Genomic DNA, 25,347 nt, shown 5'->3' on the forward strand with positions numbered 1-25,347 from the left:
ACAGGCAAATTCTTAAACTGACTTCAAATAAACTTGCACCTTTCAAACATTACTCAACTTTGTTTATGCCCCAGCTCATATGCTGATGAAATCAACATTCACAAAAGAGATAAACATAAAAGGCATAGAGGTAGAAGTTCCTCCCTTTTTACAGACTATATTCTGAATGCTTTAAAATCAAATCAATGTTAAAAGGGAGGTACTATGCACCATGTGGAAATTTTGAGGACAGCTGGTGATCGTCATCAGAAGAGCTGGTCATCAACTGTAACAATCAAAAATATGGAGCAATGTCACCCACAAACAAACACAAAGGCTTTAAAATATGTGCTCTCCTCATATCCCAGTTGTACCAACAGCATTCACGTAAATACCCATTCATGCACCGAACCAGCAATATTTGCATACCACTTGGTGACTTTTTGTTAATCCTGATCATTCACAGACAAGCAGTCAAATCTAGTGGGAGGAATACGAACTGGGGAAAGAGGGTGAGGGTGTTGTTTGCAGGCTTAAGGCATCACCAAGGTGACAGCGATGATCTGCACTGATACAGGTACAAACGAAGCTCCCCTCAAGAACACAGTAGAGGGAGCTATTAACCTCCATGCCAGGCACATATCTACTACTACTACGTCAACTCAGGCCTAAGGAGCCAACGTGGGGCACATATCTAGGTTCCCTTATTGTTGTTTAATCCATTTTAAAAATTATTTCTGCCTACATGTAACTGCATGCACACTGACTACTTTCCCCAAAATAACCAGGTATACAGCACGATTTTGTTACTTATGAAGGAAGCCAATAAAGGGAAACATTCACAGTCAGTGGTTCCAGACCAACCATCAAGAGAATTGGAGCAGAAGTGGAGACCAGAGGAGGAAGGAAGAACACATTGTTTCATTACATTTGGCTTGGTTAAGCACATTAGCACTCACTTAACGCAGAGTAAACATTCCAGGATATGAGAACTAATTACATCAACTTAAAAAAAAAGGGGTCATTATACACTGTGCTTTCATCGGCAGAATGCCAACTATGCAATGAGAACTCAATGGCCAGGCAAATGTGAAAAGCAGCTATGTCTAGTAAACTCAAACAACAGGAATTCTGCAGATGCTGAAAATTCAAGCAACACACATCAAAGTTGCTGGTGAACGCAGCAGGCCAGGCAGCATCTATAGGAAGAGGTGCAGTCGACGTTTCAGGCCGAGACCCTTCATCAGGACTAACTGAAGGAAGAGTGAGTAAGGGATTTGAAAGTTGGAGGGGGAGGGGGAGATGCAAAATGATAGGAGAAGACAGGAGGGGGAGGGATAGAGCCGAGAGCTGGACAGGTGATAGGCAAAAGGGGATACGAGAGGATCATGGGACAGAAGGTCCGGGAAGAAAGACGGGGGGGGGGGGTGACCCAGAGGATGGGCAAGAGGTATATTCAGAGGGACAGAGGGAGAAAAAGGAGAGTGAGAGAAAGAATGTGTGCATAAAAAAGAGTAACAGATGGGGTACGAGGGGGAGGTGGGGCCTAGCGGAAGTTAGAGAAGTCAATGTTCATGCCATCAGGTTGGAGGCTACCCATACGGAATATAAGGTGTTGTTCCTCCAACCTGAGTGTGGCTTCATCTTTACAGTAGAGGAGGCCGTGGATAGACATGTCAGAATGGGAATGGGATGTGGAATTAAAATGTGTGGCCACTGGGAGATCCTGCTTTCTCTGGCGGACAGAGCGTAGATGTTCGGCAAAGCGGTCTCCCAGTCTGCGTCGGGTCTCACCAATATATAAAAGGCCACATCGGGAGCACCGGACGCAGTATATCACCCCAGTCGACTCACAGGTGAAGTGATGCCTCACCTGGAAGGACTGTTTGGGGCCCTGAATGGTGGTAAGGGAGGAAGTGTAAGGACATGTGTAGCACTTGTTCCGCTTACACGGATAAGTGCCAGGAGGAAGATCAGTGGGGAGGGATGGGGGGGACGAATGGACAAGGGAGTTGTGTAGGGAGCGATCCCTGCGGAATGCAGAGTTATGGTAGTATTGTTAAAATGTTCCCCTTTTCACTGTGTTTGCAGAATTTTGTATTCCTCCAAGACCAACTAGTGAGGCACTAGTGAATTGGCAATTCAAGGGAAGGTAAAAGGCATACTGCATAGAGAGCCACAACAACCAGAAGTGGGCAGTATATCAGGCAGGTGAAGGGATGCTCACAGGAGGGGGTGTCTTCTGTGTTCTGAAATACTCAAATGAGAGCTATGATTGGGAAGTTTTACTGAAAATGCTTCAGATATTTGGCTTGTTGCCCAGATTGTTATCTGAACACATTTGATGGGAAAGAAAATGGAGAAATCCATCTCCATTCTCTATTATTTTCTCTATTCCCTATTTCAAGAGATGGCATGAAGTCAGAGGAGCATCAATTCCTCCTCAGAAGATGGGACGCTCTATGCCAGGATCTTGTAAAATCAATTATATGATAAATGAACCACACTTCATTTTCCATGGAGTCCTAGGCAAGTCCAGTCACTACGCTGTTATGGACCTTATCTTTCTTATCCTAACACAGAGTTGCTCATCCAGAGCAGAGGTTGATAACCTGATAGAGAGAAAAAAATATTCATGGGAGCATCCAGTTGTTACACACAGCATGATCAGTTGTTTGTTTTGGGATCGGAGGCTGTATAAAAGCTTGAAAGCACATACCACAAGACTCAAGAATAGCTTCTACCCTGCTGTAGAGAGACTATCGAATGGTTCCCTGGTACATTAAAATGGATTCTTGACAGTCTACCTCAGTATGATCTTTACCTTATTGTCAATCTGCATTGCACTTTGCCTTTCTCTGTAGCTATTATGTTTCATTCTGCATTCTGTTATTGTTTTGCCTCATACGACCTCAATGTACTGTGTAATGAATTGATCAGTATGAATGAAATGCAAAACAGGTTTTTCACTGAACTTTGGTACAGGTGACAATAATAAACTTATTCCAATTATGACAATCTGCAATTTGGACCACAGTAAATCTGCATTTCTGTCGACCCATTCCACTGCGGAGTGCCCAAACATTCCCCAAGTGCTCACACAAGTTTAAGTTATCCACACAGTTAGCCATCCAAGACTCCTGCCAAGTCTCCAAAATCTAAAAATCTGTTTCAGAGAAAGAGCACATGTATCAGCCATTGATGAATCACAATCAGATTTATTATCGCTGATTAGTGTGTTGTGTATCTATTATTTTAAAGGCAGCAGTATAATGCACAAATGGAAGAGTCTAATGATTCTCTTGGGAGCTCCACACAAAAAGTCACCTCCTCTGATACCCCTCTTTAACATATTTACACAAAAAAAAGTAGAGGGAAAGGATGTCATGATATCATGTCACAGCACCAGTCCAATCAAATATTACTGACAGTCATTAAAATGAAAAAGGAAGCAAGGCATACAAGATATGAAGTATTTAACTAACAATGTATAGTTATAAAAATGTAAATTATAATTAAATCTTGTGAATAAAAATGTCTTATTAGACATAATCTCACCTGCAAATCATTTTAACAAGGTTTAGAGAAGTTTGTAAAGAACTACTGCATTATATACAGATTGTAAGCATAAAACAGTCCAACACAGGAACAATGTCTACATTTTGGCCTATAATGTCTATGCTGACCATGGTACTATTTTCAAATAATCCTGCAATCCTCCCTTGACCACAATCAATGCGGATTGGAAATAACATCTCCTCGCAGACAATCAACACTGGCACTCAAGGATGCATACTGAGCCTGCTGCTCTTTTTTCTCTATGGCTATGAATACATGCTTAGACACAGCACAAATGCCATCTATAAATTTGCCAATAACACAACTGTTGTGGGCTGAATCTTGGATGGTGATGAGGTGTACAGGAAAGTGATAGATTGGCTGGTTGAGTCGTTGCAAAAACATCCTTGCATTTAACATCAATGAGATCAAGAAACTGTTTGTGGACTACAGGAAGGGAAAGTCAGGAAAACACACACCAGTCCTCATTGAGACATCAGCAGTGGAAAGGGTAAGCTGTTTCAAGTTCCTGTCTGTCATCTCTGAAGATTTATCCTGGGCCTAATATATTAATGCAATTCTGAAGGGGGCACACTAGTGGCTATATTTCATTAGGAGTTTGAGGAGAATTGGTCTGTCACCAAGGGCTAGCAAATTTCTACAGACGTACTGTGCAGATTGCACAGGTTGCATCACCATCTGCTCAGGAGGGGCCACTACACAGGATTGGAAAAAGCTGCAGAGGGTTATCAACTCAGCTGGCTCTATCATGTGCACCAGCCTCCCCACCATCAAGGACACCTTTAAAAAGGCAGATCCATCATAAGGACCCCCGACCACCCAGGGCATGCCCTCGTCTCATTCCACTACTTACTTCACGCTTTATATGTATATTTTATAAATTACAATTTATAATATCTTTATGTATTGCACTGTACTTTTGCTGCAAAACATTTATCAGTGATAGAAAACCTTATTTTAATTCTAATCAAATAATGTGTTTGTTTGAAACGGACAATTTATATTTTTAAACAATATTCTGAAAATACCAGACTTAGCCAGAAGTACGCTGAAGCATTGTATCTGATTTTACCACAAAATGAAACATATTCTATATTCTTTCAAAGTAGACTTACTGTTTCAGAACATAGAACAGTACAGCACAGGAACAGACCCTTTGGCCCACAATGATGTGCCTATCTAAATATCTGTTGCTTAAAAGTCCCTAATGTCGCTGCCTTTACCACTACCCCAAGCAATGCACCCAGGGACCCAACACCTCCAAGAAAAAAAATTCTCCTCACATCTCCTTTGCAATTATCCCCTCTCAATTTAAATGCATGCCCTCAGGTATTAGACATTTCAACCTTGGAAAAATAGATTCTGTCCATCTACTCTATGCCCCTCAAAGATCTCCCCTCAGCCTCCACCACTCCAGAGAAAACAAAACCAAGTTTGTCCAACCTCTCGTTATAGCACATACCCTCTAATCTAGACACCATACTGTTAAAACCCTTCTGCACTCTCTGCAAAGCCTCGACAACCTTCTTATAATGAGGTGACCAGAACTTAATGCACTACTTCAGATATGGCCAAGAGGGTTTTATAAAGCTGCAACATAATTTCCTGACCTTTGAACTCAGTGCCTCCTTGACCACCCTATCAACCTGTGTAGCCACTTTCAGGGAATTATGAACGTGGACACCAAGATCCCTCTGCTAATCAGCACTGTTAAGGGTCTTGCCCATAACAGTGTACTGTCTCATTACATTTGCCCTACCAAGATGCAACACTTCACATCTGGCTGGGTTAAACTTCATCTGCTATTTTTCCACCAGCTGATCTTTATCCCACTGTATTCTTTGCCAGTCATCTACCCTATTCACAACACTAATCTTCATATCATCTGCAAACTTAGTAACCCACCCATCTACATTTTCATCTAGGTCTTTTATATTCATCACAAGCAGCAGAGATCCCTGTAGAGATCCCTGCAGAACACCACTAATCATAGACTTCCAGCTGGAACAAGCCCCTTTGACCATACCCTCTGTCTACCATGGGCAAGCCAGTTCTGAATCCAAATGGCCAATTCACCATGCATCTTAATCTTCTGGATAAGCCTTCTATGAGCGACCTTGTCAAACACCTTACTAAAATCCATGCAGACAACATCTACAGCTCTACCTTCATCAATCACTCGTCACCTTGTCAAAAGACTCAGTCAACTTAATAATACACGATTTGCTTGGCACAAAGCCATGCTGGCTCTCCCTAATTAGGCTCAAACTCTATCCCAAAAAATTCGCTCCAGTAACTTTCCTGCCACTGACTTGAGACTTAGCAGTCTATAGTTTCCAGAATTATCCTTGGTTCCCTTCTTGTTTTAAATTAAATGTTACCTGTTCTGGAGCGGTAACAGTACCATGTGTAACTAACTTGATTAGAAGAGAAAAGGAGAGCGCAGTGGCCAAATCAAACCAAAACCAAACATTTGTCACTGCCAGTGATCCTACAGATTTGTTACACTTTTATGACATGCCCTCAGCTTCAATAATGGCTCGAAAAGTCAAGCATATGTATTTGATCCTCTATTTGCAATTAGCAAAGGTGAAGTTTGAAGCAATGAAATTTAAGCGTACCCAACTGTAAGCTGAACGTAATTGAGCTGTCAGCAAAAGATAATGACATCCATTGGTCCCAAGCTATAAACTACCTAAAAGAAAGCATGAAGACACAACTTATTCCCTTTGCTTCTACCACTCTCCCACTCATGTGACTAGTTACCATAATAAACATGCAGATAATACAATGCAGATACAGAATAGATGTGTGGCTCCTACAGAGAGACTTGATAAAGCAAACAGCACATTTCTGGAATATAGCATTTTTGAACATTTCAAACACAGTCCCTAGATTTTTTTGAACCTGATACTTCAGCAATTTAGTCCCGTTTTAAAGTGCTCAATTAAATCATCAAAACAATTCTATATAATACATTCAAGGACATTAACACTTTGCTTAATATTTCAAAATAAGCCATAGCACATCCACAGCACATCTTTTTTGCCAGGCATGAAAAAATGTAATTCCCAATTATCTGCGATATTAGAGAATAAATTAAAACAAAGATAGCAAAATACCAGGAGAGAATTGGATACATACATGACTGTGTTGATACCAGAAAGTTGCTGAAAGAGTTGCATTCCACATCCAACTATGAGTGCTCTTTTGGTTGGTGGGTATGATAACATCTTCCGCAGCACGGTACCACCTATTAAAGGAGAATTTATATCATTGATCTGCAAATACACAAACTAAACTTAACACAAATCCGCAATTGTGCCAAACTAAATGGGAAAAAGTGATATTTTAGATAATTTTCAAGTATAAATTATTACTGAAATGAGCCGATTTTCATGCATAGTAAATTTCAAGACATGTCATTCACAGGATAATGAGAAAAGAGATGGGATGAAGGACTAAAATACATAGTGTTTTGAGAACAGTAACAAGCAATTTGCTAGAAGAACTATCAGCTCAAGCAACATCTGTGGCAGGAATGGAATTGTCCACAACCACAAGAAATTCTGAAGATGCCGGAAACCTTAAGCAACACACACACAAAAAAAAATGGAGGAACTCAGCAAGGCAGGCAGCATCTATGGAGGACAATAAACAGTTAAGGTTTAGGGCCAAGACCAAAGGTGTGCTTTTGTGAGTGTTGCTAAGGAATTGTCCACATTTTAGGTCAAACTCTGTATCGACAATTTGTTTCCTCTTACAGATGTTGCTCAACCCACAGAGTTCCTCTTGCAGAATTCTTTTGTTCTTCCAGATTCCTGCATCTACATCCTTGTCCCTCCCATGTTTTGAACAGTTGGCAGAGACAGTGGGTGAACTTCCTTTTTCTGTTCCACAAGAGGCAAAGTACTGTTTCTAGGCAATATTCCTGTTAAATACCAGAGCATAAGTGATACTGTCATCACAAGAGTAATTGCTAAATGTGCCACTCTTCATTCTCCACACAACAGAATCACAAATGCTGCCAAAACCTGTCACTTCCAAAAGTTTGAAATTTATAAAAATTTACATTGCAGTACTAGCTTATAAGCTTTACTATCCTGACTAAATTATGATTCATAGTTCAGACCATGCAGTTCCTCTAGTTAGAAAATAATTCAAAGGATGACTGTAAATGAGGTACTAAATAAGACATATATTCTAATAATGACAAGAACATTTGAGGATTTCAACCCAAAACAGCAACTGTTTACTCTTTTCCATAGTGCTGTCTGGCCTGCTGAGATCCTCCAGCATTCTGTGTGTGGTGCAGATATTCTGATGTTGCTGTGTGGACCTAGATACAGTTTATTATTCAGATATCATTCAGAAGATGTCTCCAATTACAATAACCTCAGGTAAAAAAATAATTTTTATATGGCAACAGATGCTGTCAAAAAATGATCTTGTTCAAAATACATGCCCATATGATAGAACATTTTCAGCTGAACTGAATTAAGCAGCAGCATGCTGATCTTTTTACAGAGAATATACATTTTAACTTTCACAGAAAAGGTACTGAGCCAGAGCTTGATGTAAGCAGTAAGGGGGTGATGTCCACACTGACCAATAACCATGGCATCAATACAAGTACACTCTCAGGGTCTGAGCAAAATTGTCCATCAAGTGGAAGACACTCCAATGACTGGACTCGTACCTCACAAAAGATAGTGGTTGTTTTTGGTATCATTGAGCCCAAAGACATCAATGCAGGTGTTCATTCCTTAGGATGACCCACAACTCCAAAAGCATTCAAATAAATCAGTACATTTCAGGACAAAACAGTTATTTGTCTGGCTTATCTGCCACCCAAAACATTTGTTCATTCCATTACTGTTGTACAATGACTGCAGTATGTGCCTTCTACAAAACTGTATCGCAGTTACTTATTCACGAAATCCGATAATACCTTCCAAATCTATGACCTGTGCCACCAAGATGGACAAGGGCATGGAAGTCCTGCCACCTACACATTCCCACATCATTTTGACTTTGAAGAGTATCACCATCTATGCTTTGAAATTTTCATTATATAATGCAACTTTTGGGTCAAGTTCGTCTGATCTCCGAATGCTGGTTTGAGAGTACCTGCTACCAGGCTCAAGGACAGCTTCTATCCTGTTGCTGTAAGGTTAGTGAATAGTTCCCTTGTACAACAAGATGAACACGACCGTACAATCTTCTTATGGCCTTGCATCTTGGCGTCAATATGTCTTTGTATCTGTAAAACCTTATTCTGCACTCTCTTATTGTTTTCCCTAGCACTATCTCACTGCAGTTTTGTGAACTAAACGGTTGACATGCAAACCAAAATTGATCACTGTATACGTGGCAATAACTAATTTCATTTTGGATAAGGAATCTTGGTTACTTTCACTGACCTAGACAGTAGATAAATATGAAGCTGTTATTTTAAAGATTACACAAACTTATGCCCATAATATTTAAGCAAGCTTATTTCATTTTATCTGAATTAATAAAGCAAGAGCATTCCAATACCAGAAAACAACATTCTGCAAGGGGTGCACCAATAATAACTGGTCCCACAGAATAAAGTACACCAAGTATTCAGTTATTCTGTAAATGAACAGCACCTTCTGAGCAGCCTACTGATTGTGGAATGGTGAACACATATTTCACTCTCTCTCTCTCTGGCTATCCATCCCATAGGATGATGATGGTTCTTTTCAGTCAGTTAGTGGGGCTTAATATGTGTGTCCTGGAGTGGCAGTACAGGCCGATCCTTGATAGGAACTGCTTGCCACATACTTGGCAGGTGAGGCCTGGAGGGGCAGCAGAGGCAGAAGCTCTGTTGTGGCGATCCTGTGCCTTCCCTCTGTTGCCTCGTTAAGCTTATTCTCAGCAGCGTCCACACCTTTTCTGATAGCGTCCCTCCAATGTGAGCGATCTTGAGCCAGATCCTCCCATGTTGATGGGACACTGTCAGCTTTCTTGAGGCTCCTGTACAGAACATCCTTGTACCGTAGTCGCTGACCTCCTCATTTTCGGGTACCACTGGACAGTTGGCCATACAAGATGTCCTTGGGCAGTCTTCCGTCAGGCATTCTGACAACATGTCCTGCCCAGTGCAGTTGGGCTGACATCACCAAGGTTGAAATTACTGGCATTCCGGCTTGAGAGAGGACCTCAGTATTGGAGACCTTGTCTTGCCAGGTGATCTTCATCAGAGAACATAGGTGATGCTACTACAGTTGGTCAAGCTGGCGTAAGTGTCTCTGATATGGGCACCATGTCTCACATCCATATAACAAGGTTGATATGACAACGGCCCTGTATACCTTGCACTTGGTGGCCAACCTGATGCTCTGTGACCAAACTCGATCTTTCAGCTGACCAAAAGCAAAGCAGCTTTTCTGGTTCTTGACTCAATCTCTACATCCAGAGAAGCTGAGGATGTTATTATGCTGCCCAGGTAGCAAAACTTGTTGACAGCATTAAGGCAAGTGTCATCAGTGCGGCCGGTTGGTTCTTCGTAGCTTGAGCCAGGAGCCGTTTGGAACAAAACTTCCGTCTTTTTCAGGCTGATTGTCAGTCTGAAGCTTTTGGCTGCACTGGCAAAGTGACTGGTGATCTCCTGTAAGTCTTCAAGAGAGTGGGCAACCAGTGCACAGTCATCAGCAAACTGTAGCTCATGTGTCACAATGTCCCTGACTTTCGTTTTTGCTCTCAATCTTGCAAGGTTGAGGAGCCCGCCATCAGCCCTCATTTGTAGGAAGACCCTTAACATCTGGTCTGATGTGGCATCCTGAAGAACAGCAGCCTAGTCCAAATAGAGTAGGAGACAGAACACAACCCTGCTTTACGCCGTTGCTGATGGAAAATGGGTCTGACAACTCACCACACATGTTGATGTGGCCTTCTATGCCTTCGTGGAACTGACAGATGATGTTGGTTAGGCGTGGGGGGCAACCGAATTTTGCTAAGAGCTTCCACAGGCCATCTCTACCAAAAGTGTCAAACGCTTTGGTTAGAGCAACAAATGTGACATAGAGACTTCTCTGCTGCTCAACACATCTCTTTTGGAGCTGCCCCAGTGAAAAGATCATGTCCACTGTACTACGGCCTGTTCAAAAACCACACTGGCTTTCTAGAAGGATGTTGTCACTAGTGTTGGACACCAAGCGTCTAAGGATGATATTTGCAAGGCATTTTCCCACAACTGACAGAAGAGAGATGCCATGGTAATTGTTGCAGTCTCTTGTCTCCCTTGTTCTTGTAGATGGTCACGATTGATGCGACTCTGAAGTACTGTGGTAGTTCTGCAGCTCCCCACAACTTTGTGAACAGCTGGCGCAGGTGTCAGTGTGTGACCACCATACTGGTAGATCTCGGTTGCGATACAATCAGGCCCTGGTGCTTTGTTGGGTTTTAGCTGTTTGATGGCTTTGATGACCTTGTGAAGAGTAGGGGGAGCATCTAGCTCGAACAGTATGGGTCGAGGGTGTACTCTGCCCAGTGCTTCATTGGTGATGGTTCCTGGTCTGTTCAGCAGATCGTGGAAGTGTTCTTGCCATCTTTTCATGTGCCCTGGCTTTTCAGTGAAGATGGATGTACTGTCCTTGCTCAGGAGTTGATGGACCATACACAACCTTGATTGCTTGACTGATTGCTTCATAGAAGCTTCTTGAGTCATTACAGTCAGCGAAGGCTTGTAACTCCTTGGCCTTGGTTGCCCACCACTAGTCTTTCATAGCTCTGAGCTGCCTCTGCAAAGTTGATGTTGCACTCAAAAAGGCACGCTTTTTGTAACGAGTTTGGGTGTTGAAGAAGAGCCTGGTGTGTGGCTGCCTTAGCTCTGAGAAGCTCTTGCACAGATTGGTTGCTCTCATCAAACCAGTCCTGCTGCTTGCGCTTGACTTTCCCCGAGGTGTCCTGGGCAGCGCTGTACACCGTTTCTTTGAAGGCATTCCAGTGCAATAATATCGTCTGGTGGATTCTCAAGCAGTCTGCTTAGAGCAGTTTCCATAGAGGATTTCAGGGCATCAGCACACTCACAATGTTTCAATTTGGTGATGTTCAGCTTTTTGGGTGGTTTGGCAGCATTCAGTCCACGTGGAGGTTTTACCGATAGACATAGATCCGACCACACCATTTGATGATCAGTTGAGCACTCAGCTCCACGCTTAACTCTAGTGATACGAACGTCAGAGATGTCTCGTTGTCGGGTGAGGACATAGTCAATGAGATGCCAGCTTTTAGATCGTGGATACATCCATGTCCATTTGAGCTTGTCTGGCAATCTGAACAGTGTGTAAGTAATGCACAGTTTGAATTCTGTGCACATCGAGAGAAGCAGTAGACCATTACCATTACTGTTGCCAACCCCTTGACATCCAATCACACCAGGCCACACAGTGAACTCCCTGCCAACCCCGCATTAAAGTCTCCCAGCAACAGCAGCTTATCGGAAGTTGCCACGCTTACTGATGGTGGTTTTCAGCTCACTGTAGAGTGCCTCCTTGACCTCACTGGGATTAGTCAGAGTTGGGGCGTAAATGTTGACTATGGTGAGGAGGCGTTTTCCTTGCAGAGGCATACGTAAGGTCTGGATTCGGTCATTTACAGCAACAGGCAGGATCGGTAGCTTTGCTGCAAGGCAGTTCACGACAGCCAAGCACACACCAGATTCTCTTCATTCTTCTTCGGGCCTGCCAGACCAGAAGAATGTGTACCCTTCCTTTCTCTTCACAAAACGGGTCAGGACTCCTGGAGAGCCGCAATGTCCACTCTGTAGTCCTTGAGCAAAGGAGCAACAAGTGCAGTGTGTCTCTGAGTGATCTGAGTCAGCATTGTCCAACAGAGTTCGTATGTTCCATGAGACGACGATCAGATTCTGCTTGTTATTCTTACCGCTAGACTGGCCGCAGCAGACTGGCCAGGTTGGTGTGAGTGGGCTTTGTATGAGTCACCTTTTCTAGACCCTTCCCTAATGATAGGGTGAGCAGTGCCTCCCTGACAGGGCTGCTCAGACGCAGCGGGTGCTGCCCAGACGCAGCGGGTGCTGCCTCACCGGATCTCCGCTCTGTGATCCATGTGCAACCACTCTTCCCTGCCGCCTGCATACAGACTTGTGACTACGGCTCCCAGCTGGTCAAGCCTTCCACTTCGCCACTTGCCCGTCGCTACAGGACTTGGAGGTGTTGAGGATACCCCACTCCTCAGAAAGGAACAGCATGTGCGTCAATGGATTTTAGGTGAGTAGGGGGTTGCACAGGTCCAGACCCACCCTCTTGACATCCGCTCCCGGATCCAGTGGCATGGTGGGGTCCAAGACGGCTGGGGGAAGTTCTGTTGCAGTGAATGGCCAGACCAAGCTTCAATGCAAGGGGTGCCCTTTCCGTGCTTCACGGCACGTGTTTGCTAGATGGCCATTGACCCTACGAGAGGGTTCATCCACTCTTTGACAGGTCTTGTTTTTCGTCCTGCAGGGTGTCTAGCCACCCTCCTCACCAGGCAAGCCTGGTGGGGGAGCCGGTTTAGTCGCCGACCACCCGACCATGCGACAGGTAGTACTGGGTTACATGGTACCAGTAGCATATTTCACTCTGAGATCACCAAGGCTTCAGAAATTGAACCAGTAAGGATATATTTCCTCCCATTGATTTTGTACATCTTGCCTGTCCAAATCAAATACAAATGTTGGAATTCTGAACTAATCTGAAAATGCTAGAAATATTCAGCAGATCTACATGTAATAGAAAGTTAAGGATTGTCTTATGATGCAGAATACAAGTATTTAGTAAAATACTGCAAGTTTCTTAGCTGAAAATGTCTATAAGTAGAAGTACTTTACTATTACTAAGGTAGTGGTTACATACACCAGGTGCTCCCCAGTCACCTGTCAGATATATGGACACCTATAGATACGATTGAACATGTGAGAAGCCATCAGAATGGATGAGGGTTAATATGTTGGCTGTTGCAGGCATTTTCTGTTGAGTGGGAATGGGAGTGGGGTGAGGGGCATGTGCCTTCCCCACTGCCCCTCACCCCACTACCCAACCCCAGTACGAGAGGCAGGATTAAACAGAAAACATTCACTTGTTCACTCACTGAGCCAGTGAGGCCGGCTGGTAGTTCCTCTTACAGATTCTCATCCTGCATCTGCTCACTTTCCCATCACAACCCTTTCTGTGATCATCTCCCACATACCACCTTTGTTCATTTCCAACTTGTGAATCAACAGTTCTCAAGAACAGAATTCTAATGTAGCCTGCGAGCTGCCTGTATTCTATTCTACTTTCAAAATATGAACCCACTGACTTCAAGGAAACACAATTTTGAAGCAGAAAATATAGAATTAGTGAGGATGGATGGCAGGTCGTCAGGATACTGGCACAATGGAATCTGTTTCCGTATCTCTAATGATTCTATGAGTCAAGAGTAGAATCCACAACAGCCACTGTACAGAGCACTTAGCAAAACCATTTCATGTCTGATTTCCAAGTATACACTTTTAATCATTCGAAGCCATCCCACGCTAAGGCACTGATCTGAACTAACAGAATCAAACTAGACAATTTGAAATGCTTTAAGTCAAAGTCCCTTGGGAGACCTTCCTTCTGTATCACCATGACAACACAGCAACAGAATGATGCCTTTCTGAAAGCAGATTGCTGATGCAATACTTAATTGTTAAAGGACTTCTTTAATGACATCAATATCAAATACGACATCAGTTGAAATTCTTAAAAGCAACATAAAATTCTCAAAGACAATAAACAGCTTTAGTATTATTCCTGACAAAGATTTTTTAAAAATCAATTGGATTTTGGTCACACATACAAAAGTGATCTTGTTCAGCTACAGTTACATGTTTAAGAAGTGGCATAATTTCCCCACAATCTCTCTGCAGAAAACAGGTTTTAGCCAAATTGAACAGCATGCACCAGAACCCTTTCTGGATTATCAAACAAAGCATTTAGGTTTTGACAGTCTGGTGTATGAACACAACATGCAAACTGAGGTGAGCAAGCAATGCTAACAGTTAGTTTATACGAAGTATTGTTTTCAGCACTGAATGGAAAGTGCTGACCTTACGTATCAATAACCCAAATGAATACAAATTTGATCTGAGCTACGATTCTCCAAGTCTTTGCAAGTTTCTGTCAGGAACCAATAGAATCATCAATACAAAACACGACAGTCAAGTTTGAACTGTCAATTTTTTAAAATTATATATTAAATAAGCTGAAAGGCAAGGATAAGGGGAACTCTGTAATCATTAAGGCAGCAGAAAGGTGGGGTGAGCGCGAATGTTTAGGAAATGGGGGAGATGCAGGCAAGGGCAGCACCAATGGCGGAGCAAGGGAAACCTCATTCTTTGAAGGAGGAGGACATCTCTGATGGGTTTTCACAGACACTGGGTGCAGCAACATTCAAAGTACATAAATAGGTCAAAAATATGTATTTGTGGCAAATGAGAAACCTTGTATGTACTGAACTCACGAATCAGCAGGTCATGTTTATATTAAACTGAAAAACATTCCTGCGCGTCTACATTTTTTTCAGCTTCTCAAATAACAATAATCTGAAAATTGATAGCTTCACAGTAAATCAGGACACAATGATGACAATACAGTGCCTCATCCAGGCAGTGTACAATGTGCTTCCAAGCCCATCAAACCTGCACACATGGGGCAAGGCAGAGTCATCTGCGTGCCCACTGTGCTCCAAGCGAGGAACCCTGGAGCACATCCTCAGCGGCTGTGCAAGGGCACTTGGTGAGGGACGGTACAGGTGGAGGCATGATCAGGTCCTGAAGACCATCGCTGAAGCCGTCAGCACAGGAGTTGAGTGGGCGAGCGGTCCCGACCCTCCAAGCAGACCATTGCCTTTGTCAGAGCTGGGGAGCAGCCAATACCTGCCAAAAGAACATCTGCAGGCATTCTGACCTTTGCAAGGGACTGGCAGCTGTTGGTGGACCTCGAAGGGTAGCTGAAGTTGCCCAACCATATCGCAGCCACCACCCTGCGACCAGACATTGTCCTAGTGTCTGAGGCTACTAAGCAAGTGGTGCTGCTGGAGCTGACAGTCCCATGGGAAGATAGCTTGGAGGAGGCCTTTGAAAGGAAACTCTCCAAGTATGCAGGACTGGTCAGCAACTGTCAGCAGGCTGGATGGAGAGCAAGGTGTCTCCCAATGGAGGTTGGTTGTAGGGGATTTGTAGCCCGTTCTTTAGTTAGAGCCTTCAGCATTTTGGGCATCGAGGGAGAGAGGAAGAGGAGAGCCATCCACAGTACCACCGATGCAGCAAAGAGGGCCTCAAGATGGCTGTGGCTCAAAAGAGGGGAGCCATGGAGTCATAAGTAGCTAGCCATCTGGATACAAGCTGGGGTCTGATCAGCCCCGGCTGGGTCACCTGGAGGTGGTTGTATGATGTTGAAAGACCTGAAACACCCGATGATTCCAGGAACATCATTGAAGATGTGTCCAGAAGCATCAATAGATGTATGTACATAGCATTCAACACCATAATTCCATCCAGGCTCGACAGGAAGCTCAGAGACCTTGGCCTTGACCCTGCCTTGTGCAGCTGGATCCTGGACTTCCTGGCAGATCACCGGCAGGTGGTAAGAGTGGGCTCCCTCACCTCCACCCCTCTGACTCTCAACACAAATGCCCCTCAGGGCTGTGTCCTAAGCCCCCTCCTTCACTCCCTGTATACCCATGACTGTGTCACCAAGCACAACTCTAACGTAATTAAATTTCCCAACAACACTACATTGATTGGCCTTATCTCAAATGACAATGAGGTGGCCTAAAAGAAGTCTCTCTCTGACAGTGGTGTCAAGAAAACCTCTTCCTCAATGTCGCAAAAACAAAGGAGCTGGTATGAATTACAGGAGGAATGGAGACAGGCTAATCCCCACTGATACCAATGGATCTGGGGTTGTGAGGGTAAACAGCTTTAAGACCTCGGCATCCACAACACCGAGGTCCTCATGTGGTCTGTACACACCAGCTGTGTGGTGAAAAAGGCACAACAGTGGCTCTTACACCTCAGACAGTTGAGGAAGTTTGGTATGGGCCCCCAAATCCTAAGAACTTACTACAGGGGCACAATTGAGAACATCCTGACTGGCTGCATCACTGCCTGGTATGGGAACTGTAGTTCCCTTAACTGCAGGATACTGCAGAGAGTGGTACAGACAGCCCAGCGCATCTGTAATTGTGAACTCCCCATGATTCAGCCATTTACAAGGACAGGTGTGTAAAAAGGGCCCCAAGGATCACTCGGGATCCGAGTCACCCCAATCACAATCTATTCCAGCTGCTACCATCCAGGAAACAGTACTGCAGATAAAAGCCAGGACCAACAGGCTCCGGGACAGCTTGTTCCACCAGGCCATCAGGCTGATTAACTCACACTGATTTGAGTGTATTTCTATGTTACATTGACTGTTCTATTTATTATAAATAAGTATAAATTACTATGATTGCACATTGCACATTTAGACAGAGACATAACGTGAAGATTTTTACTCCTGATGTATGTGAAGGACGTAAGAAATAAAGTCAATTCAATTCAGTCCAAACCCTCTTAAACATCTCTCTCTCTTTTCACTTCAAATGGCAGACTTTTTTTTATTTTAGGCACTTTGAACATGTCAAAAATGGTGGGGGGAAAAAATATCATGCTTGAATTGCACAACTTTCAGAAATATTTAATTTTAAAAAAATGATTTTACTAGTCACCTCTTTTTGACAATTTATTATTGCAGCTCCTTTTAAAAGTTTATAGAATTCACTCACTGTTATAGTTTCAAATGAAATAACTACCTGACTGTAGTGTAATTCTAAACATTTGGAGGCAGCATCTATTTTGTTTCGATTATTCTATCATGCACAGTGCAGAGTATCCTAAATGATTGCATCACGGTCTGGAATGGAAATACCAATGCCCCGAAACAAAAAAAACTACAGAAAGTGGCAGATAGAGCCCAGTCCATCAAGGACAAAGCCTTTCCTACCTTAGAGTACATTTACATGGAGCACTGGCACAAGAAAGCAGCACCCATCAGAGAACTGCTTCATTCAGGCCATGCTCTCTTCTCTGGACTACCAACAGGAGGTACAGAAGCCTTCGGTCGAACATCACCGGGTTCAGGAAAAGTTATTATCTACAACCATCAGGCTCCTGAACTGACATAGATAACTTCACTCACAACTCTGAACAGATTACACAACCTACAGACCCACTTATAGCCCATGTTCTCGGTATATTTTTTATTTGCACAGTTTGCCATCTTTGGTACATATGGATAGTTTTTAAATAAATTCTATTGTGTGTCTATTTTTCCTGTAAATACCTGTAAGAAAATTATTAAGTAATATGGTAGCATACTGTTTATGTACTTTGATAATAAATTTACTTCAAGGCTTTGCTAACATTGACAAAATGCACCTTCCAAAATATGCTTGAATTAATTCAGAGCACAAATATTTTTTCAGACATTTAACTTGTAGTTACTTCAATCTATTGTTCTTTAAAATCTGAGCTAAAAGATCAGATATATTTTCCCTTTCCCTTAATATAATGAGGAGTAAAATGAATACTCAACTAATCTGATCCTTGATGTCAGTTAACACTAGACCAAAGCTTTAACTATTGGCATCCTTCCCTTCACTCTAAAACAGCAAAGAAATAATTAACTTTCATTCAGAAGCTTACCTTCTCCTGCTTCTCGCTCTTCTTCCTCAATGCTATTTTTGATGGACTCATATTCATCCTCAATATTTTGCGTTTCACGAATCCGACTCAGTACTCTGCGTGCTTTCTGAGTCTTTCCTTTCTGCATTAACCATCGTGGACTTTCTGGAAGGAAAAGGAATCCCACGAACTGAATAATAGCTGGAATACCTGAAAGCCCAAGCATGTATCTGGAACAAAAATTACAATAATAAGAGTATATGAACATATTAGCTTCTTGACAGCCATCAGACAACCACAAAGTGATTATAGATCTGTAAAATGTGTTTCAATGGGTAAAGCGAGATACAATTACAACAGACAATATACAAGCACTGTACAAACAGTTATTACTATACTTTTGAAAACAAGTGCACTTATCAAATTCAGCCGAAGCCACGGCATTGCAAATAGTGTTGAATAAGTTAACATATAGTGAGTTATATATTAAGGCAGTTACAATGAAGTCACTGATTAATTTGTGAATCAGAGTGAATACTGCTGAATAAATACGGAAGACAAGGAGCTAAGTAAGGAGAACAATGAGAGATGAACAGACTGGTAGGTGAAATATGACAAGGTGGAATTAATGTATGCTGCAGCTTTATGAGTTACTAATGGTAACCTGCAAATAATATAGAACCTTAAATATTATGCAAGTTCAGTAAAATCTGTTGTCACTAAAGGTTTAGGAAATCCTGTTTTAGAGGCAGGACATGGTATGCAAACAATCAAATACACATCTTTGTGTTGAAATCAGGGTGAGCAAGAAACCAAGTAGACTAATGAAGCAAAGAATACAATTTTGGGAGGAACCACAATTGACTTTGGCCCAGTCATATAAAGTCATAAAATACTCAGACTCATTAAGGATTTAATTGGATAGTATAATAGCTGCAAGGAGCCAGACAAAGTTTTTATGATCGTCACCACATATGCAAGTTGATTTCAAGTCAACGATAAACTACTGTGGAATAGCATACTGATGAGGGTTCTCTGATAATTAGGCTACAGCTGAAGTAGACCTTTTATCCTGTACAGCTGGAGATGTCATTTAAAATAAAGTTGGATGGCAGTGAACAGAAGGAAGACAAGCAATACTGCTGCAGAGCAGAGGAAATGGTCAAATGTATCAGACCTTTTAGAATCAAAAGGCTACAGTAACAAAAAGATTTCATCTAAAAATTCAGAAAGTGTTGCTTGGAGGTTGCCAGACCAGAAGGGTCATAAATATGGAAAGAAGGGAAGAGCTTAATTTAACAAGACAAAATACAAGTAAGCATTGACAGCTACAAATTTGTAGCCATGTGGCAGCATGGTAGCCTAGAGGCTAGCATGATGTTTACAGTGCCAGCAATTAGGGTTCAATTCCCAACAATGTCTGTAAGAAATTTGTATACTCAAGGTGCTCCGGTTTCCTCCCACACTCCAAAGACACAAGTTTCGGGTTAGTAAGTTGTGGGCATACTGTGTTGGCACCTGAGACATTTTAACACATGTGGTTTGCCTCCAGCACATCCTCAGACTGTGCTGGTCGTTGAAGCAAACGACACATTTCACTGCATGTTTCTATGTACATGTGTCAAATAAAGCTAATCATTACAATCTTTATAAATTTAAATACAGTATCAAGGAGGGGGGCCTGACAGAGGATACCGTTGAGCTGGGCCAAGAAATTGTCCCAATACTTACCTGAATACACATTACAAGTCAAAAAATGTACATTTGACATTTAGGAAGTGAGATCACAGAAAAAGAGGAAACTGAGATTCAGAGTAAGGAGTAATTGAAAACGTTATGTCTGTGACATAGTGGAATTATGCAATGTTATCGAAATAAAATTAAAGTTGTTATTTTTTTTCCTTAAGACTTGGTTGTGAGGTTTAATACTTTCTGAATATACTCAAGGTGCACCCCATTGTAAGTTCTGAATATTCGAGACAAAGATGAACACAATATGAAGCGCCTCCATTTTGCATATTTCACCTGCAACACTTTGGAAAGAAGACATATCCTCCCCCCTCTGCCCCCATTAATTCCCCATTGCCTTGCAAATCCAGAAAATTCCCTTTCCCAAGATACTTGCTTTCACTATCTTCAAAAAACACTTAAAAAATCTAAAATGCATTGTCACTTTTTCTCTCAACATTTTTGCCTCTTGACAGCTCAATTCTGTTGTCAATTACCTTAACTCTGGGTTCTCTACAAATCCTTTGTTACTGAAAGCCATTTCTTTATTTACACTATCAAAGCCTTTTATGCTTGTGAACACCCTAAATGAAACCATCCCCATTCTCTGTTCAGAAGGGGACTTCCCAGATATTCTGCACCATCATAGTTAATATCATTTTTTTTAAAAAAACCTTGGGCAAAACTTTGAAATCTTCCTAGATGTTGACATTAGGTTAGTGTTTCACATAGCTCTTGATATCAGATCTTTCAGCACTTAAGCAGTTATTCAATTCACCATGCTCATGTCAATTCATTAAAAAATTTGTAGTTTAATCCCACAAACGTTTATCCATAATCCTCCTGAAGTACATTTGATTGCCTTCTGGACATTCCAACAGCATTCAATCCACATTCCTGAGGGGAGAATACATTCAAAATTCCTATAAATATTTAGTTATGCCAATCATTTTGAATTCATGGTTTCTAGTTATCAACCAATGAAAGGAAATTGTTTCTCCTTCCTTGCTTATCATTGTTTTCTTTTAAATTATTAAAACCAAGATTATCCCAGCTTCTCCAATGTCTCCACAAAAATTAAGTATTTCATCTGCAGAAACATTCTTTGTAGCTTCTACATGGTTTCAACATCTCCAATGCACTTGCACACCACACTGTTATGAAGTCAAGTATCAACGCTCCTTTTAATAATCTACACAGCCTACCCTTCACATGCTCGCACATATATATCCAGGTCATGCTCCAACTGTACCTTTTATGAAACAGTGTCATTAAGTTTATATTATTCCTATCTACTATTGTGAACCATGAGAATTATTTCTACAGGTATGCATCGCTTAACGTCCACGATACGTTCTGTGAAATCGGACGATAAGTGATTTGGACATTGTGCAAACACCATATTATATACTTAGCAAACCTATATGGAGTACTGTAGTTTACCTGTATTGACTAAATAGGCAACTTACACTAAAACTGTATACTGTACATTATAATACATACACTATAATTTTATTTCATTTTAACCCTAATTTTTTTTCACTTTTTAAACTTATGTAAACAGTTTCTTAGCCCATATCACACACAATTTATTAAAGATGATCTGGATCATTCACATCACTGTTCTCAACTTCCTCAGTGTTCCACTGAAAGAGTTTCAGGTCGAATAACCTGCATTTGGAAGCCATAATGTACTTTACAGTAATATTTTCAAAAGAAAATTAAACAGAGATAACGCTACTACACTCAAGAGACGCACGATACACGAGATTGGTTACGTCCACTACGTCACGTTTTCTGATCAGGACTACGGACGTATATGAAATCGGACGTTGTCCGAATGGACATTAAGCGGCGCACACTTGTATTCTCTTCTGATTAGTTTTTTTTTTGCTTTTTTCAAGCTTCCATCTCCATGTGTTGCCCAACTGTGGCCCAAAGACATTTCATAGTTGACCACTAATATCTATAAGAAATATTCAGGTGGAAACACCCATTTAAAAATGTATTCACACCAAATATGTTTATGTAGCCTTTGCCCTCCAACATAGTCATGTTTTAAAATTCAATTTTCCATTAAGGTGGCATGTTGTTCTAGTGTGCATCACAACCTGGTATGGAAGTTGTCTTGTCCAAGACTGGAAGAAGCTGCATAAGATCATGAACATGGTGCAGCACATCACACAAACCAATCTTCCGTCCTTGGACTCACTTTACACCGCACGCTGTCGGAGCAGTGCTGCCAAGATAATCAAGGACACGACCCACCCAGCCAACACACTTTTCGTCCCTCTTCCCTCCGGGAGAAGGCTCAGGAGCTTGAAGACTCATATGGCCAGATTTGGGAACAGCTTCTTTCCAACTGTGATAAAACTGCTGAACGGATCCTGACCTGGGTCTGGGCCATACCCTCCAAACATCCGGACCAGCAACTCGGTTTTTTTGCACTACCTTACTTTCCATTTTTCTATTTTCTATTTATGATTTATAATTTAATTTTTAAATATTTATTAGTGATTTGTAATCCAGGGAGTGGGAAGTGCAGAATCAAATATCGCTATGATGATTGTACATTCTAATATCAATTGTTTGGCGACAATAGAGTATGTTGAAAACAACTATTTGTATGCATTTATAGAAAACAATAAAATTTAAAATGGCAGGATATTCTTGCTACACATCCCAAATTCAACTTAGACATTGTTTGTATACACAAATTGTACTTTGTAACTGCAAATTTTGAGAGTAATTTTTGTGAATTTTCCTTGCCCGACCAGGGATATTGACAATCTTGTCATGAAACTGCATTTATCATCTGATACTCACTAACTGCTGATTGAGACAATATTTTTCCCCAAATTCCACACCAAAATGTTGGAAAGGTAAATGGATGGAAACAATCTTCCTGTTTCAATAACAAGTTTCCACTTCCAAAGATGTTCTATTGAGAACAACTCTTTCAGGTGCACAGCCCCTCAAGAATGGCACTGATACAGCAATGTTTTGTGGGCAGCAATAATTGTCTTGCATGAAAAGATTAAGCCATCAAAACTGCTTCCATTACTTGAAAACAGAAAAATATTTCCTGTTATAAGTACAGTATCTACTTTCTTTTCAGCAAGCCACTTTCAAAGATTAGTAAAGGAAGTGTACACAAATCTTCTGAAACTAAATATCCCATTCAAATTTGCCATCAGTAAATCCTAAATACGCCTCAATGGCAAACTTTAATATTCTCATCTTACATTGGAATTTGGCCCCTCTTCTGTGCTTTTACCTTTCAACCATGTCCCCCAATATCAACATGAGGAATTCTGCAGATGCTGGAAATTCAAGCAACACAAATCTGCGAAAGATCAGCAGGTTTGTTTCACACTTATTGTGAAATAGCATTCTGCTGAAACAGGCAACCAGCTTAAAAAGAACTTGATATTGGGGGACAACACACATGAAAGTTGCTGATGAACACAGCAGGCCAGGCAGCATCTCTAGGAAGAGGTACAGTCGAAGTGTGAAACAAATCTGCTGATCTTTCGCAGATTTAAGTGCACAGATTGCAACTTTAACCACACAATGAAAAGCATAAAAGGAAATGTTAAACATAGTATGTTGAATGTAATAGAATTAAAATCACAGTCAGCTTTGGGGTTTTTCAGTTTTTAAACCAATCTGTGCTCTTCAACTTGACGGATGGGACAGTAATCGGTCTGCGTCTGTGTAAGATTTTCATAGTCATTTGGATTTAGCAAAGGGAGACCAATTTTCCATGAGTTTGAAAAATCCTGAGCCAAACGAAAGTGGAATGTTGGATCAACCAAATAAAAGTGTTTTACAGTATAGTTTCTGAATTAGGAACAAGGGTTTCCATTTCTATAATATCACATGATGGTCTGACATGTCTCTTGGAATGCCAGATTCCTTGTGATCAGCTTTGCTAATCTTGTAGCAACCAGGCTACTGACTTGATGGAACCTCGGGTATAAACTACAATAATTCAAATAACTTACTGTTATTTCTGTGTTTTACAACTGCAGGTTGTTTCATTACCGCTCTAAATTTTTAAAGAGCCTCAAATACCTTATCATGATTGGAAGTACCACTATGATGATAGTTATGAATAGTTTTAAAAAGGGGCAAATAAGTGTGGGAAAACCTTTCTAAATAGCGCATCCTTAGTCTATATTTCTGGTTCTGTAGTGTCATACAATTTTACCATAACTTGACATTTATATCAAAACAATGAAACATTTAGGGCAACAGGTGATGTAATGGACAAAATATTTGATTGAAAATTATGTCACAGGTAGACAGTACTCAAAAATGCATTTGGCACTAATGGCTTCCATCAGTCAGGGAAATGATTATAGAAGTTGGACATAATATTGCAGATGTACAAGTCGCTGGTGAAGCCGTACTCATAGTGTGTAGACTTTTAGTCACCTTGTTCTAAGAAAGATGTGGTTATATTGTAAAGAATCAGAAAAGATTGGCAAGGATGGTGCCAGGACTAGAGGACCTGAGTTACAGTGAGAGTTTGCTCAGGCTAGGTCTTCTTTCCCTGAAATGCAGGAGAATAATGGACAACCTTAGATGCTTAAAATCATGAAAAGCACAGCTACATTGAATGGTAACTGTCTTCCTCTCTCCCACCCCGCCCCAAGGTCGGAGAGTCCAAAATTTTAAGGGAATGGGAAAGGATTTAAAAGGGACATCAAGGGCAAGATTTCCATGCAGAGGGTGGAGAGAATATTGAACAAACTGTCAGAGGAATTGGTTGAAGCAGGTACAATAAGGGCCTGTATCTATGCTGTATTGATCTCCGATTCTATTAGTAATTAATGGAGTTTGTTGAAACTGAATATTAAAAGCAATGATTTTATAAATTTAAATATTGACTATTACAATATTCTTATTTATGTTCTGAAAATTTCTCCAATATCCATTATATTTATGAACACGCTGGTATGAAGGGATCAGAATATTTCACCAATGCCATAACTTCTCTTTGGACAATAGTTGATGACTTCTAAAAGTTAACAGACACATGCTTAATGCTGCAATGACTTTCTAGAAAGAGCAGAGCCAAGTGAAACAACACTAAAATGTTCCTTTTCCAGGGCTGAAGGCAGGGCCCAAAGACAGATAAGTGTCTGAACAGGGGAGATGGTGGTAGTTAGGGGTACAAGCTGGAGGAGATCTGAGGTTCATAAGACCATAAGATCTAAGAGCAGAATGAGGCTATTTGGCCCATTGAGTCTGCTATACCATTTTATCATGGCTGATCCACTTCCCCCTCAGCCCCAACCTTCTACCTTCTCCTCACACCCCTTCATGCCCTAGCTAAT

General features: G+C 41.4%; 1 protein-coding gene across 4 annotated transcripts in view; it reads right to left on the bottom strand.

The window, feature by feature from the left end:
* Positions 1-25,347, bottom strand: part of LOC134359363 (proton myo-inositol cotransporter-like) — a 169,136-nt gene that overhangs the window by 68,278 nt on the left and 75,511 nt on the right. For all 4 annotated transcript variants that reach the window (XM_063072499.1, XM_063072496.1, XM_063072495.1 and 1 more), the window contains 2 exons: positions 18,296-18,504; positions 6,703-6,811 (listed from right to left, as the gene is read on the bottom strand). In XM_063072499.1, coding sequence (XP_062928569.1) covers positions 6,703-6,811; positions 18,296-18,504 — 318 coding nt within the window. The remainder of the gene's footprint in view (positions 1-6,702; positions 6,812-18,295; positions 18,505-25,347) is intronic.

Source organism: Mobula hypostoma, chromosome 20, assembly GCF_963921235.1.
Source record: "Mobula hypostoma chromosome 20, sMobHyp1.1, whole genome shotgun sequence".
Classification (NCBI taxonomy): domain Eukaryota; kingdom Metazoa; phylum Chordata; class Chondrichthyes; order Myliobatiformes; family Myliobatidae; genus Mobula; species Mobula hypostoma.